This window comes from Pseudomyrmex gracilis, unplaced genomic scaffold, assembly GCF_002006095.1.
Source record: "Pseudomyrmex gracilis isolate BER0280 unplaced genomic scaffold, ASM200609v1 scaffold_89, whole genome shotgun sequence".
Classification (NCBI taxonomy): Eukaryota; Metazoa; Arthropoda; class Insecta; order Hymenoptera; family Formicidae; genus Pseudomyrmex; species Pseudomyrmex gracilis.
Genome location: NW_018020673.1, coordinates 428734 through 447711, shown reverse-complemented (window position 1 = coordinate 447711; position 18978 = coordinate 428734). Strand labels below are relative to the sequence as shown.

Genomic DNA, 18978 nt, shown 5'->3' with positions numbered 1-18978 from the left:
CGCAAAAAACAAATGATAATTACTGATATCAAAACATCGCCGACCACGACGAAAAAATTTGCCTGGTTAAAGGAAGGTCTATACTAAGTAGTTCCAGCATTGACCGCTCGATAGCGCCGCTTACCCGCGCTAGAAAAAATCAGTCCGGGAACTTTCCGGACAAACTGTGTACTCTAACCTAATGTAATTTTTATTGCTACAATAGGGCTCCGATAACAAAAATTTCATTTGTTCCAATCAACTGTTGCACAAATCCCGTTAGCCTAGATCTTATTTGTACAAAAAATTTCATCTCGTACTCTCTTGAGTAGTCTCCAAGTAGTTTTAGCTATCGCTTATTGTTCATTGAAAAGTTATTCATAAAAAATATAATCACAAACTATTGGTAAAATCTCACAAAAGATCGAAATTTGGAAAACTATAAACCTATATGGAACCTCGCTTTTCGTGGAAAGTGTAGAAGACAGTTTGTTCCGCTCTCTCCTTACGGAGAAGAGTAGGGGTGCTCCACTATCAAAAAACTAGACACTAGGTTTGAACTTTGCTTTGCGTAAAAAGTTGTAAATTCATGTGGAACCTTGCTTCAGTCTTAGCCAGCAAACTAAAAGCAAATGGGATCAGCAATCAGTATCTTTTCTAATCAATAAATCGCTCGTGAAATAGTCATAAATTGTGTTTAAGGGCCGATACGAGCAGTAAATACAAGCTGGTCGTGTATGAGAATAAGTCTTTATTAAATAAACAGACGTTTCGGTCACAGTTTTGGACCTTCTTCAGTGTAATCTAGTAATAAATTGATCGAAATGAGCGCAACTCATAATAAATTGGATAAAAAACGTATGACATAAAATATAAAAATATAAAAAATAAAAATTGTTATACATACTTAAAATTAGAATTTACGCAAGCAAACAGCATCCATGATAAAGTTGGAAATTGTGTGTAAATATGATTAAGAGATACTGTGTACTGGCGCGCAATCTTTACATGGCTCAAATATATACAAAATTCCCCACCAACAAGTATGTATAACAATAAATAATTAAGTATGTATAACAATTTTTATTTTTTATATTTTTATATTTTATGTCATACGTTTTTTATCCAATTTATTATGAGTTGCGCTCATTTCGATCAATTTATTACTAGATTACACTGAAGAAGGTCCAAAACTGTGACCGAAACGTCTGTTTATTTAATAAAGACTTATTCTCATACACGACCAGCTTGTATTTACTGCTCGTATCGGCCCTTAAACTCAATTTAGTATCTTTTCTGTTGCTACAATATCATTAACTGTCACGATGCACATTGCTTGTCAATGTATGCTCGCAGTGACATATTATAGATTGAGATGGGGTTCGTTGTTTATTGTGTCCGATTGAGATTGTTATGAGTCTGCTTTACCTTGTGTCTGATTGAAACTGTGTCCGATTGGATATGTCATGTGTTCGTTACTCGATGTGATCAATTGGGAATGTCGTGTATTCGTTTTAATTCGTGTCCAGTTGACACATCCTGCTCTGTCCGTTTTATTTTGTGCGCATCTGGGTTCTACCTTATACCTACTATGTAGTCTAGGATGCGTTTCACGCATGATGCGCATAGAAGCATAGGAAGTCGTTCCGTTTCTCTTCATGCGTATTCGTTGCATGCATGGCTCAACTTTAGTTGCTCCGCCTCTTCCGGTGCGTAAGGTCGCATGAAGTGCTCTACCTCGCAAATTGAAATAGTTTATGCAGCTTAAGGATGTTCTCCGAATTATTGATTTTCTTAGGATTTTCTTTAAATTTGCGATATACATAGTTTATGATCTTATTTATTACGTAGCCTTTTTGGATAATAGGGATAGCAATGTTAAATCCCAAAATATGGAAGATTTATATTTCAATTTTTAACATGGATTTCCTATGCTGAGCCTTTGTGAAGTGGGGTTTTTTAAACTTACTGACAACAATTTTCTTAGGATTTTTTTAAAAAACAAGTATGTGGTAGTGGAGAGTGTCCTAATTAAAATACGATTTTGAATAATATGGCAAGCAACTCTTTTTTTCAAACTGTAGCTTTTTTTTTGTTTTGCTAGATTTATGTGCGCTGTGTACTGCAGCTATTTTTGAACTTCTGCGCAGAGTAAGCGGGTCTTAGCAATGCTGAATAGCTCAACTTAACTTTGTTGCAGCAGTACAAACTTACTCATGAGAAGAGATATTTTAGGTTGCTAACCACTGTAGTCGGAGAACGTCCTTAAGCATTAACGCGCAAAACATTGTATTGATTTAAATCAAAGTTCACAAGCCATAAAGTCAAGTCGAATCAAGCTATTAGATTTATGTCAGTTGAGCTTCAATCACTTCAAAGTTTACTTTTATCACTGCTGCACTACTTGAAAAACAAAAATCTTCTTCTTTTTGTAACATAAAAAAGATATAACAGAAATTATAGAAATTAAGTAAGATTGACTTAACCTTAAATTGTCATCCATGTTTATTATGCCGCATACACTGCATGAAATCCGTTCCGTTATAAAAGTGTAAAATCCGTGCATAAAAAAACGGAACGGCCTTTGCACTCCATGTTCTACAGTAATCACTCATATATTTCATGCGTAAAACGGAACGCATCCGTAGTTACACATATATGTCTATGGAAAAGCCGCAGCATGTCATGTTTCCTCGTTTGACTGAAATAAATTCATACGTAAACATCGATTTAGTTACCGTAAAAAGAAATATTAAATAGTGGCGACGGTTGTGTGTGTGTGTGTGTGTGTGTGTGTGTGTGTGTGTGTGTGTGTGTGTGTGTGTGTATGGCACAAGTAAGTGGGTAATAGAAGAGACTTGTATAGAAAGGTCATAACAAATAGACGACTCTTGTTGCAAATCGAAGCAGAAAATATCAAAATATATTTTCTGTCGATTGAAACAGCAGGTTCATAATATTAGGTGCATTTTATGCAGCGACTCGTTGCCGCCATCGACGCACAGTGGATCGAACTGCATGAAAATCCGGACGTGGGCTCAAAAATTTTTATCTTGAATCAAGTTTATCCAATCATATTTGGTTACTTGAAATATTATAGAAATAATATATAATCATGTATATAATCATTATTTTCAAAGTATTGTTACAACTTACGCGTAAAATACTCATGAATCTTACAAGTTGGATAATTCCATCAATTTAGTTATTTATATTTAAGATAATATATTTCTTTCCACTTTGTATGTCTCCAATTTTTTTTTAACAAATGTAATATTCTTTTGCTTTAAAAAATTCCATACCTGAAGTAAAAATTAGTATACTTAACAATTTGACACCTAATTATATAAAGTAAAAAAATTTCGGAGTTTTTAATTAAGAGTTAACTTTTAACAAAAAGTCTTATAATATCTTAAAATGTAACTTGTCATAAGTTTATTAAAGAGACTTTCTATTTCGTAAAATGACAAATTTTAGCTGCATCTAATTGCAACCTTAAAAGATCCATCTATTTTTTGCAAAAAGAATCTCGTGATTCTATTACGTTTCAGTTGGTTCATGTTATATAAGATGCGAATTTTTTTCACAACTTTGTTTTATTTATTTCTCTTTGCTTCATATGGCTACATTAACAAATAAAGATTTTATTTCTATCTTTTTTACAAAATGTAAATTTTATTTATAACATAAAGAAAAATGGTCTGAATTTGTTATACAAAGAACCAATTATTTTCGGAGTAAAATATATTTATTGAGTCATACATTAGTATAATTTTGAAAATGTTGTAACGTTCTGGAAAATTTCTTCTATCGCGTAAAAGCGTTATAATACAGTGATAAGTATGTTTTTTTATTTTTTTGAAACTTCAAATTTTAATAAATTAAAATTTAATCTTTCTACGACAAAGTCGATCAATTGGTCTTTTAAATTATAAAGAAATCTAAAGCTTTTAAAAAAAAATAAATCTTTGTTACTCTTGCAATATTACTGAAAGAGAAATTATTAGAACATAAAGTTGCGAAAAAAGTCACATCTAATATCATGTGCGTGCGTGCGTGCGAAGGTGTGTGTGTGTGTGTGTGTGGATGGGTAGGTGAGTGGGTGTGTGAGCGAGTGAGCAAGCGTAAGAATTTGAGTGCTCATAATAACATTTCTATTAACATACAAAGATGTTTTTTCGGGTTTGAACCGCGTTAGTGTCATTTTAATACCGACGTTTCGTGAACATTACAGCTCACTTCATCAGGGTTTGAAGAGCAGCCTGATAACATTTCTATTGTTTCTGGAAACATTTCTTGTTTGTTATTTTCATTTCAATACAAGTTTCAATACAAAAAGAAAAATGAAAATAACAAACAAGAAATGTTTCCAGAAACAATAGAAATGTTATTATGAGCACTCAAATTCTTACGCTCGCTCACTCGCTCACACACCCACTCATCTACCTATCCACACACACACACACACGATATGCAAAATTCGACCATGCAACCTCCTCGTGGTGCATATTGGTTAATACTAATGCCGGCGGTAGATGCTTGTTTATAAAACAAATTTGTAATATGACATTTAACAATTATTTAAATTGGTAAGGCACACACTTTTAGATCATATATGTGCATAATTATATTGTTTTATTTGTTTTATTTTGTCTTTACAAGTGTAATGTCCGCTCTTTCCAAAGTTTCGATCCACTTTGCGACGTCATGCGGCCCGCAACGACCCTTTTACTTCGAGCTTTTCTACTACAAGGTAGTATCCATTGAGCCAGAAAACTAAACGGTGAGCGGAAGTCAATAGAGAATTTGAAATAGAAGCTTGCGGATTACTCTAGAACACCGAAAGTTAATAAACTAAACTTAGTATTTACCATTAACGTAACGCTCACTCTCTGCGTCGTCTCGCGTCGCTTTCCATTTAATACTCAAGAGTGAATTGGCGATAGAATGAACGACTAGAAATGGGCAAAATGTAATATTAACTATGACGCGAAAATAGATTTTTATAGTTTCGAACAAATATTACAGTTAAATAAGCAATATTTGTTTTATATTTAATTTGCTTTTTAAATAGCTAAAGTCATTATGTAATAATTTCAATTAATATAATGCAAAATCACTTCAAAACTATTTATCAAAATACTAACTACAAAAACAAATTATAGTTAAGTTACGTGACATAAAACGACTTTACTCAGTATTTACTTTTAATTTATAGGCATTCCTCCTGAGGAAATATTTTGTAATAGATTCTACGCTTTTATTAGAAATTTGAATATTTTGTGCGTTACACAACAATGGCTAAATGCTAATATGTACTTTATATTGAATGAATATGGCTAATAGAGAGTTAATTACATAATTGTAATCCTGCGTGTAATTCATCTGATTACGAATACATCATGTCTTTTGCTGGTCACCTAATGCTGTCTATTTAATTCGAGTCTTGATAACAAATTGCAAAATTTACTTTGATTCTTTGTAAAATATTGTTTCAATACGGTAAAATTGCGGATTAGTAAAATACGTTTTATATATAACGTGTTTTTATATATAAAAATTATATGTAAAAAACGTTATATATAAAAAACCTTTTCTATTTCCAGATATTCTTTATAAATAAATTCTTTTACGAGAAATTCTCGATTTTCCAAAATCTAATTTCCGACAAATTTGGGATTTATAAACGAGTCTTGTAATATTGACAAAATTCCCATTTTATTCAAACAAGTAGGTACAGAAGCGAGCAAATATTTCATTCCGCGTGTCAGAATTCACCAAACCAACCGACCAACCGACCGACCGATCGTCTGAACGATCGGTGATAAAGTGCATGCAAAAAACATGGAATGATGGAATTACACGTCGCAAAAAATTGTTTTTTTCATATTGATTTTACGTTTTCCAAAACCTCTCGTGCCAGAGACGGAGTTAATAGATTATTTGAACAGCGCGACCCGCGGTATATAATGCAGATTGTGTAGTGTGTCATTACCTCGTTTACAATTCACTCTTTGACGCAAAACATCAGACGAGAGGTCGGAAAAGCGCTGATGGTTGCGGGTGAGTTAATAAAGCTAATTATTTGTTTTATCTGGCAATAAAACGTCACTTTCATCAAATATTTAGGCTTTATATTATGTGGAAGTGAGGTACGGTTGTTTATTCATCAGATCGACAGCTGTCTATCAGGTCATTCCTTCGCTGAACAATTACATTGATCGTTATGGGCATTAATTTTACGTGACTGGATAATCAACTATCGTGGTTATGCAACATAGCGTGAGCGCGGCACACGACGATGTTAAAAATAATTAATCCTTGATACTGTCGCTGACTGAATAAAATTTTAATAATTATTATCACTCGACAGTTTGTAATCAGCATGTGTGCCCATTAAACAAATTATATTATTGTTCGAAATTCTCCGTCCGGAGAGTTATGTTATTTATTTGTGCAAATATATGTATATCTTCTGAATGCGTTATTAAAATATTTCCTCAAAATTCGGTTAACTCGTTTTGAATTCAGCGATTTGTAAATAAAAGATAATCGGTATTACCTGAAAAAACATTTTTCATATAAAGTATTCGATTCGGAACACTGTTCTATTGATCAACAAGCAAATTATGTCATCGCACAACTGCGCGCATTACGTTGCAGTTGCACGGATATAATGATCGTTGTATAAACGTATCAAAAATTTAAAAATCTGTTTTATCAGTAAATAAATGCTCGAAATTGTTACAACAGCTGAGATAAACGTAGTATAGTCATGCAAATAGATGAAGGCTATTTAAAAAAAAACAGTTTTTGCCCGAGCTGTTACGTAAAAATAGATAGATGGCCTTGTTGAAGGCCGAAAGGAAGTTAAGATCTCGTCGAGCAACTAAATCAATAAACAACTCTTTGTCAACAATCATTCAACATAATGACAGATGATATTAGAGTGGTTCTTAATTAACTTCGCAGTCATACGAAGGTTCTGTAAACTTCTATGGCTTATCAAGAGAGAAAGATAAGAGATATTCATTAATTACACTTTCCAATAATATCAGCAACATTTACAGACTAGGATATTAAAAATTGTTTTTTTGTTTTTTGATAAAATTTATAATCATATATCATATAATATAATTGTTTTCATAAACATCGATATAAAAATAAGAAATAATACGAGATTGCTATGTTAGTTTTGTGCAAAACACCATTTTTTGTTGCTTAAAAAAATAATCTGTCGCACGTACTTATTAAAAAGATATTTAAGTGTAAGGTAAATAGTAAAAATTATTACAATAAGATTCAAATATTTTTAATTAAGATTTTGTGTGATGAAATTTGAAGAACTCATCGCTTTTAACGCGTTTCACGATGAGCGTCACGTTAAATGTAACTACACTAGATTTTGAATTTCTGTGTATTTGAATTGTCCAGAAAAAATACTTGATATAATTATACTGAGTAATCTCTACAGAGCACTCTCTTTATCTTGTTAGTTTTCTAGGTGAGATATTGACTTCGAAATTGTTTCGGCAGATGCCCGCGTAACTGTGTCTCCAGATTTTATATTATTATTGGCAGAGAATCAGTATCACAAGCAGAAACTTAATCTTACGTATACAAAATAGACATACGTGTACAAAAAAAGGCATTTCACGCGAAAGCGTTGTAAGTAACGTTAACTAGATTTGCAATTATTGAAGAATTTTTTTTGCCTTCTATAAATTTCACCTTTACTATATCTCTATTTTATGCTTAATATTATAATTAGGTTGTTCTAAAAATTAAAACGAGATTCTTATAACTGATTTAAAGTTGTCAAACTTTGTCGATGTCTTTCATCAAGATACGTATAAGATAGATTGACACTCGCTAATTAATCAAATCGCGTCAATCGCTTTATTCAATCGACGACGTTGTTTTGCTTCGTATAATGTTATGTTCTCATAGGATTCGCGTAGCTGTAACTTTGCATGCCGAAGCGCTGTCGATTTATAGCCACGATCGGACTTTCTCAAAACCACGTGAAGAATGAGTTTTTTTTTTCGACATTTTCTCGAACACAATCCGATCTGAACTGGAAGGATAAACGCCTCCCGCGCCAAACGGTCACCAAAACCGAGGCATCGGTCTCGTATTATCATGATCGTGTCCCCTCCGGGCTGGTTTTGACATATCTATTACGCGTTTCGGTATAGAGACGATTTCGAACTACTCTCTCTTTCTCTCTCTTTCTCTCTTCATGGCGCACTCCTCTCGCAGTGACGTCCTTTCCGCGCCTCAATGGTGGTGGTGGAAGAGCGACGGAGATAGGAATTGTGGTAGTGCTGCCGTAGAGGTCCAATTAATCAGTCGGGGCGTGAAACGAGAGGGGAATCATCGATCCGTGGGTGCGTTCGAGAGAGAAGAGCGGAAAGGGAAGATCACAAAGAGAAGAGGCAACTGGGATTCGACGCGCGCTGGGCAGCAAGGGCGTCGCAGGGATTGTAGTGACAGATCCGCCGTATCTGTCCCTATCTGCTCGGGGCATTAAATTCGCGCGACGCCCAGCATCGTGCCGCCACCAGAGAGGATCCACTCGAATCGGTTAACATTCCGGTAGCGTGGCGATTTGGGTTTCAATTAAACGCAATGCCGCTAACAGACGTTGTGCTGCAGCATAGCGCCGCGTTGAGAAGGAGTGGGTGGGTTTTAAGAAGATAATTCTTACGGAGTTTATATGCGAAGATAAGAGATAGTAATTATCAAGAGCTTTTAGTTTGATATTGCTAATGTTTCTCAATTACAACTTGCAAACTCTGTTCGAACTGATTACTTGTTTCCTTTACAAATAAGGATGCAATTTCGATTATAAAGGATATCAATCATAAAAGCATAAATAAATGTTTTTTTTGCAAATAAAACTTAATTTTCCTAAGGTTTAGAAAAAAATATTTTACAAAAATAAAACAAATGTTTAATTTTATATTCTATTTATACCTATTAATTATCTATTTAAACCAGATATTTCCGAATTCTTCTCGCAGTAACCAAATCAATTTACTATAATTGATGCAAGTTAATTGTTGCTAATTACTACTAATAATTACTACTAATAATTCATGATTACTGTCTGTGATATAACAATCTATCGACAGTTATTGACAGTAGATGTTGCTATTTTGGATCGACCGCTACTATTAATTTTCTTATGCACATAAATATAAAATAATAGAAAATATATACTACTTTGCATTAATCTCATTAAGAAAATATTTGTCAATTACTAAAATAAAAAAACTGTGACATTCAATTTTGTTTTATTCTTGCGTATAAAAGTGGAAAAAATGAATCGAGATTGAGCAGACAAGATCATATAACTATTGATTGAGACAACTTCGAGCGAAGAAATGGTTAGACCTACTAGAGATCACTTAAGCAATTAATCGTTATCAAACAGTATAATAAGAAAATCCGTATTTGATACTATAGTGGCAGATGTTCCGTGTGGTAGAAGCGAGATACGAAATGGGAGAATTGTTGGAGGTCAGAACGCGACGCCACGTGAATTTCCATTTCTCGTGAGCATAACAAGAAAAGGCGGACACTTCTGCGGCGGCTCTATTCTCAACTCGAAATTTATATTGACAGCTGCGCATTGTTTATGCTCGTAAGTATAAATAAAAACATAATCTCATTAAAAATTAATAGCATAATTTTTTCCTGTTAAAAGAAAGTTTAAACTACTGGCACTAAAAGGAATTATATTTCAAGACAAAATTGTGGAAATACTAAACATAAATATTTGTTTTTTTAATATGCAACTGCGATCTCTAACGTAAACACTTTTCTCCCAGGCAGTGTATCACTGCACGTGGCAGACGAGTTCGTACACGACTGCGGCGAGGATGTATGGGACAGCTTTCATATAGATATAATTAAACGAGCGAGCAGATATTGCACCTATAGCTGGGCGGGCAACAAAACGTGCAGATATTGCGTATCCCTTTCGGTCACTAAACAGATTGCAACAGAAGCGCGGGATAGAAAGGGGGCGATAGGGAGCAAGAGCGACCGCGGAGAGAATCCGAGCTTTGGCATTGTAAACCATGATTGCGTGTAGATTACAGACTACTCGGTAATTGCTAGCGGCCATGCAAAACATATGGAAAAGCTTTACAACAAGACGCAAGATGGGTGGACGTGTGAAAATGAGGATTTTGTGTCTACTGTATCTATTCATCGTATTCTCTTTTACCTTTCTTTTTTTCTCTCTGTTTTTGTATCGTTTATGTGTAAATTTCTGCAACTTTTGCAACGATATTTAGCACCTAGAGTGTTACACTTGTTAGTGAAATTTATGGAAACTAAACCTCGGTAATTTTTTATCATCAAAGAAGAATAATTGCGAAATATTAGTTATTTCTTTAAAAAAAAAGAATGGAGTTGAATTTAAATTAAAATAAGAGGTTTCCAAAATCTATTACATCAACATCGTATTACAAAATGCACCTGGATTAGAGAATAATTAAACAAATTATAATCCGTCATTCTATTGGATTGATGACGTGACGCCTAATTACTATTAATACAATGCGCGCCGTGAATAATATTGTTGATTAATTGTCTCGCAAGCAGGTATGAATTATTTTCATCGGATAGTGATACAAGAACTGGCAGCCTAGCGACGCGGCGTCGATATTTCCTGTTCAACGATATCGCACGGTAAATTACTGTTTAGCGGTACCTTATTGCTAACGTCATTCTCTGCGCAACATTGCGTTATTCACAAGCGTGTCCCGACATCGGTATAGCGCGGTACCGAGACAGCCGCACGATTTAACGAACCGAACTAGAAAATTAATCCTAATTGATTTGTTAATTAATTTTTCACGAAGTTTCTGGTATATGTGTAGAAAAGTAGATATCCCCGTCTTGGATAACGAAACAATGCGAACCACTATTAGTTGTAGCACAGACATGTGTTGTGAAATACTTAACAATTAATTAAACAAATTGGGATATCTCGTTTATTGTGTAAGTCGCATGCATTTTGCAATTTGCGCGCACATCTCTTTGCAAGACAAACATTTAATACAATCAACATTGACTTGGCTGAAAAAATTAAGTCACGATCACGCGGAAGTTTGCCACGATGCGCTACGCTCGAGACACTCGCGCATTTTAATTGGAAAGGCGCGACATCGACGAGAAGAAGACGCCCGGGAGATGCATTGAAAGTAAACCGTATAATCTGCAGCCATGAGACAATAGCGGGATACTCTCGGCGACGATGGAAAGATCCATTAAGACGGTTTTGTAAGGAGCGGCGACGAAACAGGGCATGGAAACTTAGAAAACGCTCCGCGATAAACTCCAGAAGAACCCAGAAGAAAGATGTGCGAGAGGAGCGAAAGGCCGCTGACAAAAGTAAGACGACGGGGAAAGATTGGAACACAGTGACGAGAAAAGAAAGAGAAGAGAAAAGCACGATACGAATGGAGTGGAAAGTCTTTGTGAAGAGGGTGTCGTAATTTTGTTAATTATTCAGAAGCACAGTAGACCGATTAATTAACTGAAGCCACTCTGGTCGGGTCAGGTATTCAAGTGAGCTCTGCAGACGCGAGCGCGTTGTTCGGGTGGAACAAAAATCCCAGTTAAATAATTACCGACGTTCTGGGGAAAGAAATTACAAAAGAAGAATTTGTTAGTTGAAGCGGAAGAATAGCAAGATGTATCGACAACCGGAAATCTTGCCCTAAAATGCATACGCTCTGCATTCTCGATATTACTCGCGATGATTATTCGTCACATATGTCAGACTTGCATTTACGTAAAAAGAAAAAGATTCATCGTCTTATGTGTGTGTGTATGCGCGCGCGCATAGATGTATTCATGATGCGCACAACGTTTTGCTCGCTTTTATGATATAGATATATAAATATTTTTGTACGTCAGATATTTCGAGTTCTGGCTCACAGAGAGATACGTGACTTTTTATGTGTTACTGTTACAATTGACGCATTGTTCCATTCCGCATTTCGCATTTTTTCCTCGAGTTTGGTCGAGCAATATATTCGCAAATAACACTCGTCGTCATTTTAATTTTAGCGGAACAGGCAATATTCCAGTGAGACAATTGAGCGTCTGGTTAGGCAAACACAATTTAAGAGGTTCGGAGGTGCCGGCCGCGAGACAGGAGGTCGTCATAAACGCAGTGATACATCCAGATTACAAGTGCGGCAAGTACGTAGACGATATCGCGCTGCTGGAACTTGCCAGATCGATCACTTGGTCGGAAAGCGTGAAACCCGCTTGTTTACCTGTGGCCACAGGAAAACCGGGATACAGTGCCTTTAGCGAGGCGGAAGCTGTGGTAGCCGGATGGGGCTGGCTCGGAGAAAACAGAGATAAATGTAAGTAAATAATTGCTCTCTTTTCGATACTGATTACGCAGAAGAAGACGGCGATATCTTCGAAAAATCAGTTCATTCCTGTTAACTATTCCCGGATTTCGATATATCTCGGTAAACATAGTTTCTTCATTTAGAGCTATTATGTGATGGCATATCTTAAGATAAGATAAGATAAGATAAGATAAGATAAGATAAAGCGAGTAGAGCTAGAAGAGCCCTTATGAATAAGCGTAAAATCTGCTCAATCGTCGAAATTGCAAATGTTAAAGTTTTCGTAAATATTTGAGATACACTGGTAAGTTTGGAGTTTCGATAAATTTTATCACGATAATGATCGCAGCGCGCCGAAGTTTCCATAATCACCAAAGTTTTCGCAAGTGCGTGTAAGTACCACGAGGAAGTATTCTCGGCTCGTGTAGAATCAATAAAATAACGAAGGTCAATCTAGCTATAAATTAGAAGTTATTAAATGCACTTTACTTATGAGATAAACTTATTTATTACATTTCTCAACAAATTTTATCAGATCATTTGTAATCGTAATAAGATGTTGAATATGAATAATACGTAGAAGAACGAAAGAGTATTTAATATCTTGTACAAAGAAATCGCGAAATTACAGGTCATGTATTGCCCTGTAATTACCTTGAAAATATAGCTAATTATTAAATGGAACTAATTATTAATTAAATCTTTATATTATAATATTAATGAAGCAATTTACTCACTATAATACTATCAAAATACTACATTTTATAAAATTGCGTAGTAATTATTATTAATTAAATCCATTTATTGGAATATTTCACGGCTTTTCATAAACAATGTTTGTCAATATACAACAAGACTTTCATTCTATATTTACAATGTAACACTTGCATTTAGCTTTAGACACAATATATCTTTTATTGATCTATTATAAAAGCACTATTATTAGCTTAGTAATTATTTTTATAATTATCTTTTCACGACTAGAATTTCGCAAAATAACAAATTAAACGAGTTTAGCTTACCGAGGATTCGTGCGCTGCCTCATTATCATAATCTTTTATGTAGAAAGAAGGATTTATTTAACTGAATTTAGCTGTAAGCAATGTTGACGCGAAGAGCGTAACAAGTCGCAAGTAACAAGTTCGAACTTAAGTGCTTCAACACAAGAATCATATCTTGCTTTGGGACAATGATCTTTAGGAGCGCGCGAGAACGTTGCTAATTTATTTGCAAAAGTGTGACGTATATTGTAACCTCTTGCTTTTATGTTTCAGACAAGAGGGCAGACATACTGCAGAAAGTAGACGTTCGCGTGGTGGCAAATACCAAGTGCAACGAGTGGTACGCGAATCAGAACAAATTGATCCACGTGGAATCGAAGCAAATGTGCGCCGGCTGGGAGAAAGGCGGCAAGGATACCTGCTATGTAAGTAAAACAGCGCAGTGCGCGCGCAAATCTTTCCGTGTGATGCAAAATGTCCGCGAGGACATCACTTGCGTATTGTTTTTGCATTCGCGCATTGCTGCACTAGTTAGCGCGTGACGCCTAGCGTCGCTTGTCAATCAGCCGATCACAAAATTCACGGCTCGTTGATTGGAGACAACGCAAATTTCAATAAATACCCACAGTATTGTGCGTAATGCGCATACAATACTGTTCGGGCATGATAGCCGACCATGTTGGATGATGCCGTTGCTCGGTAATTGGATTGTATAATATAATTGCGTCGTTTTCGCTCCATAGATCTCTAACCGATATTTGCGTGCAAAATTATGACAAAGAATGAAAAAAAGAATGATAGTTGTTCATACATCGTTAAAAATCGAAAGAGATTACTTTTTTCGAGGTCATCTGAATTTTACGATAAAAAATGAAGAACATTTATTGCATTGATACAAGAATTGAATTGATGAAGAACATTTATTGTGTGTGTGTGTGCATTAAGCGAAAATACATACATCATAAAGATAGATATGTCTCAATAATCTCTAATTTAGAAAAGATTAATTTTATTTTATTTTATTATTTCTTTTTTTGCACGATTTGCTATGTGAATGGCTTATCTCTTGTCACGCGAGCATGAAACAGTTATTGCGACAGTACCTCCTGCGGGAGTCCTACATAGCTTTATCAAGTCGATGTCCATCTCTCAGAACAAAAATGAGAATACCGTTTCTCTTCGATCTTTTCTTCCAATAAGTCGTGCGCCGTCTTCATCCTGCTCTTATCAGCAATTTCTATTACCTGGGGAACGAAGATATTCCCGAGAAAACAATTGAGAATGGATGTATTGCTTCAAAATATATCAAGGAAACACAGAGTAGAAGTACAATATTGCTGAAGGAGTTCCGACAGGAATTGAAATATACTAGATTTTCTGTTTGCCTCGTTTGCACAAAAAACTAGGATTGGCAACTATAAAAATTGAGAAAATATGAATAAAGTCATAAGAGCCGTTTTTGCAGGATGTTATGCTAAAATATACTTTTATATGTACATGTATACATATATATATATATATATATATATGTGTGTGTGTGTGTGTGTTCACATGTTTTTACATGTGTATTATAAAAATTGATTTTCAGATTTATTGGACATGGCTCACGCGAGAAGTCAAAAAATTTAGATGTACATAGTTCATTCAGCATAGATATATAGCTAAATGCGCAATAATTACACATATTTATAATACAGCAGAACCTCGCTATCTTGAACTTTCTTAACTCGAAAACCTCTGTAAGGCAAAATTTTTGCTTGTTCCCTTCCATTTCAATGTCAAAAACTCTGCAATTCGAGACATAAACTTCCTTCAACTCGAATTTCTCTTGAGAGAACTATATAATAAATTATTTCTGTAACTCGAATATATTTTTGTTTGACCTCTACAACTCGAAGTGTATTTCCGTAAGTCAAACTTCTGTTATTGCACTCTATAACTTGAAGCGATAGATCCGTAACACAATGAAACAAAAATGACAACTTGTGCACTTAGCAAGATGCTTCCGCGTTTCGCTGTTTGGCTCAATTGTGTGACCGTACCCCGTCGCGTCACTCCGCATACAATTTCTTTATTTGTAATAAATATATTTACATTGTCTCTTTAAGTCGAATTTTTATTTTTTATTTTCTGAGCCTCTAATTTTTTATTTTCTAAGCCGGTCGAAGAACATAAACTCATACACGGAGCATCTATAAGTCAAATTTTCGTTCGTTCGACCTCTGTTTACTCGGAAACTTTGATAAGACGAAACCTCTACAATTCGAATTTTATTCTTTTCCCTTGCGATTCGAGTTACCGAGATTCTACTGTATTTAGATTATACAGATTTCAACAAGTTTAATATTTTTGGTAATTTGTTTTATAAATAATATGAGAGATTTAAAATTTTTTATATAAATTTTATATAAAAACATTAAATATTTAAAAAATTGAAAAACAGAAATTAATTTTTTTGCAAACAAACCAATTATTGTCAAAAAACTTGCGAGATAGATTACGATTCTGAAATTAATTTTTAACAAAAAACTGATTTGTAATTTCTTTGAGTCAGTCAAGCAAGATATAGTATCAAAAAAATTTTGCAGCTCAAATAACTCGGAGATAAATGTCAAATAGTCCAGAAAAATTAACAAAAAAAAAAAAAAAAAATAGATTAGCTGAACATAATTCATAATCGCGTTTTTTATGATGTTATCTCTGAGTGTTATGACACACACACAGACTGAATATTTTTTATATCAGTTTAATAACAACATGTGCGCGGATGAAATAAAAAATTATACGAATTAAACAAAAAGTAAGCGGTTAGATATTTTGGCTACACTAAATAAAATTAATTTTCAATAAAATGATTTAGTATGTTGCTTCTTTGAAAAAAATGTTTAATTTTTAAATGCTTTAATAACATAAAATATTAATGTATTTTAGGAAAAATTTTAAAAAATCTAAATTAATATTTTTGTTTAATTTGTTATCAAGTTTGAAGTTGATTTTAAGAAAAAAAATTTGTGTAAATATAAATGTTTAATTTTTTATTCTAATAACTCTAAACACATTATATTAAAAAGTTAAACAGAATTTTTTCAGTTAATACCTATGGTTTGCACACCATAAAATTAAAAAAAACAAACACTGCCTAGTACATATATTAAACAAAAAATTAAACAAAAAGTAATGTAGAAATAATAAGTAATAAGTAATAATTTTTTAATCATTAAGTTTTTTAATAAAAATATTTAATTAAAAACTTAATATTTTATTAAAACCTTACTATTTTATTAAAAATTTTATTAAGTTTTTTATCATATAGTTTTTTATTAAAAATATTTTAATTTTTAATTATGCACTAATTATGTGACAATTTCGATGAAATTCTACTTTTTGTACATACCCTACATATTACACTGTCAACGATCCAGTCAGTCACATGACGCGCGTCCTATACTATGTACTTATTTACAAAACAATTTAATTGTGTTAATTTTACATGTTTAAATTTCCAATATGTTTTTTTATACACCTTTAATATTAAAATTAAACAAGGATTTGGTTAGAGGAGTGTGAGCAGTATAGATGTGTGCTTGGTGTGCTTAACCTTTAGAGCGCCGGGGTTTTGAAACATTTGCAAATCGTATTTTTCTATAGAAATGTGGTCTAAGGTCCCTGAGTTAAGGCCAAACTAAGTTAAGATAATGGTGGCGAGTCAGACCCCTTACGCCTAGAGGCGTATCCCGGCCAGGTACGGTAAGGCCGAATGTTAAAATTTTCAAAATTTCAAAAAAACATTCAATTGCACTATTTTTTTTATTTTTAGCATTATTTATGTTTTATCTGATCAAATAAAGTCAGTTTGTATCATTATCGATTGGAAAACATTATAGAGGGCGCTATCAACCGACATTTGAGTTTTTTTTTTTTCTAAAAAATTTTTTCCGTTTGGCTGAGCATTTATCAACGTATTTTACAATATTCATCTAATAGTAGCAAAAATCACCGCTAGGTGGCGAGAACCCCGAAATCCATATCCACATCTAAAGTAGATCATTGATTTATATAATTAGATTCGCTGCAGTAACAAGTTGAACCTAAAACCTGTGTTATTGTGACTGTTCGGACACAATCAATTATTACAATTTATTGGTACTGTAACAATACTTTTATATCATAACTCTCTTATTTGTCAAGATCATCCATTGATTATTTCTCCAAACATGCCAATTAGCAGTGGAGAGTATTTTCTTTGCACCCAAAAAAGTACAAAAGCTATAAAAATATTTGAACTAAGGTATATATTTTTTACAGATATGTATATTCATAATTCTTATCTCTAACTAGTGACTTCTAAAACTCTTATACATAATTTTCAAATGGAATTCACATCGAAACAGAAAATATCTCGAAAACTTAACCATATTGCATCCGCCATTTTGAATATAATTTTTTTGGATGCAGAATCATATTAGGAGAGATCGATAACCTTTACACATGAATTTACAAGCAATTTAGATTTAAAAAAAATGAGTATAAAAAAATTTCATTTTTTTACGCCTCTAGGCGTTTTCCGGCGCTCTAAAGGTTAAGAGAATTTAGACCAAAGCAGAAGTAATTGTGAGTGTAGAGAAGAGCAGAATGGTGGAGGAAAGAAAAGAAGGTATAGGATACGATGTTGATAAATCGGGTTCTTAGCGAATTTCTATCAATTTTAGTCGGGCAAGTTTGAACCGTTTGCTGGGTGTTGTGCAATAAATGAAATGCAATGTTTTTTTCCCAAACGTTTCGGTTTATTTTTAAACCTTCTTCAGTGGGTTACTAAGATTTGTGTATTTGTTTACATTAGAATTAATCTTACAATAAGTTTACAATTATAATTTTACAGAAATAATTTTACAGAGCTTTAGTAATGTACCTTTATTGAACAATACTTCCTGATTTTTAATGACGAAGTGTTAAAAGTTAGTTGTTGTCAATTTTTAAAAAGAAAGTTAGTCGTTGTCTAGCGAGTTTGAGCCCCTTGGATTGGATGTACGCACAGAAGTAAGAGAGGAAAAGAGGGCGAAGCAGTTGCGTGAGTTTGAAGAGAGCATAGGTAGCGCAGCTTTTTAGGACCGTACGCCTAGGGAGTTTTGCGTGAAAGAAGTAATTGAGCCAACAGGAGAAGAGTCTGAATATTAGGGCTGCGGCTTAAATTCGAATAACAGTGTGATTCGGATATCCGGATATTCGAATATAATATATATGTACGAATAAACTTCGATTAACGGATAGTATTTGAATATTCCGGATACTTTGTGCAGCGAATAGTACGAATAATACTATTCGAGTTATTCGAATATCCGTATTATCCGGATATTTTGATATACTCAATAGCGTATAAACTAGCTTGGGACCTTCCAGTATTCGGAGGCAGAAATGTGATCACAAAATTAAAAAAGTCTATTACAAATACAAAAATAATGCTATTTATTGTTCAAGAATTTATACTTGTCATCTACGAGTAAGTTTACTCTAATTCTGATATTATATTATAAAAGATAAAGAAATAACTCTACTTTTTCTTTGTACATATTAACTTATAAATCTAAATGCATAAATATTTAAAAGTTTCATAA

General features: G+C 33.7%; 1 protein-coding gene across 1 annotated transcript in view; it reads left to right on the top strand.

Annotated features, from left to right (window-relative positions):
- The window catches only part of LOC109855433 (transmembrane protease serine 9-like), a 39161-nt gene that overhangs the window by 13459 nt on the left and 6724 nt on the right, over nucleotides 1–18978 (top strand). Inside the window, exons 2-4 of the mRNA XM_020429681.1 lie at nucleotides 9451–9628; nucleotides 12070–12374; nucleotides 13640–13791. Of these exons, the coding sequence (XP_020285270.1) occupies nucleotides 9451–9628; nucleotides 12070–12374; nucleotides 13640–13791 (635 nt within the window). The remainder of the gene's footprint in view (nucleotides 1–9450; nucleotides 9629–12069; nucleotides 12375–13639; nucleotides 13792–18978) is intronic.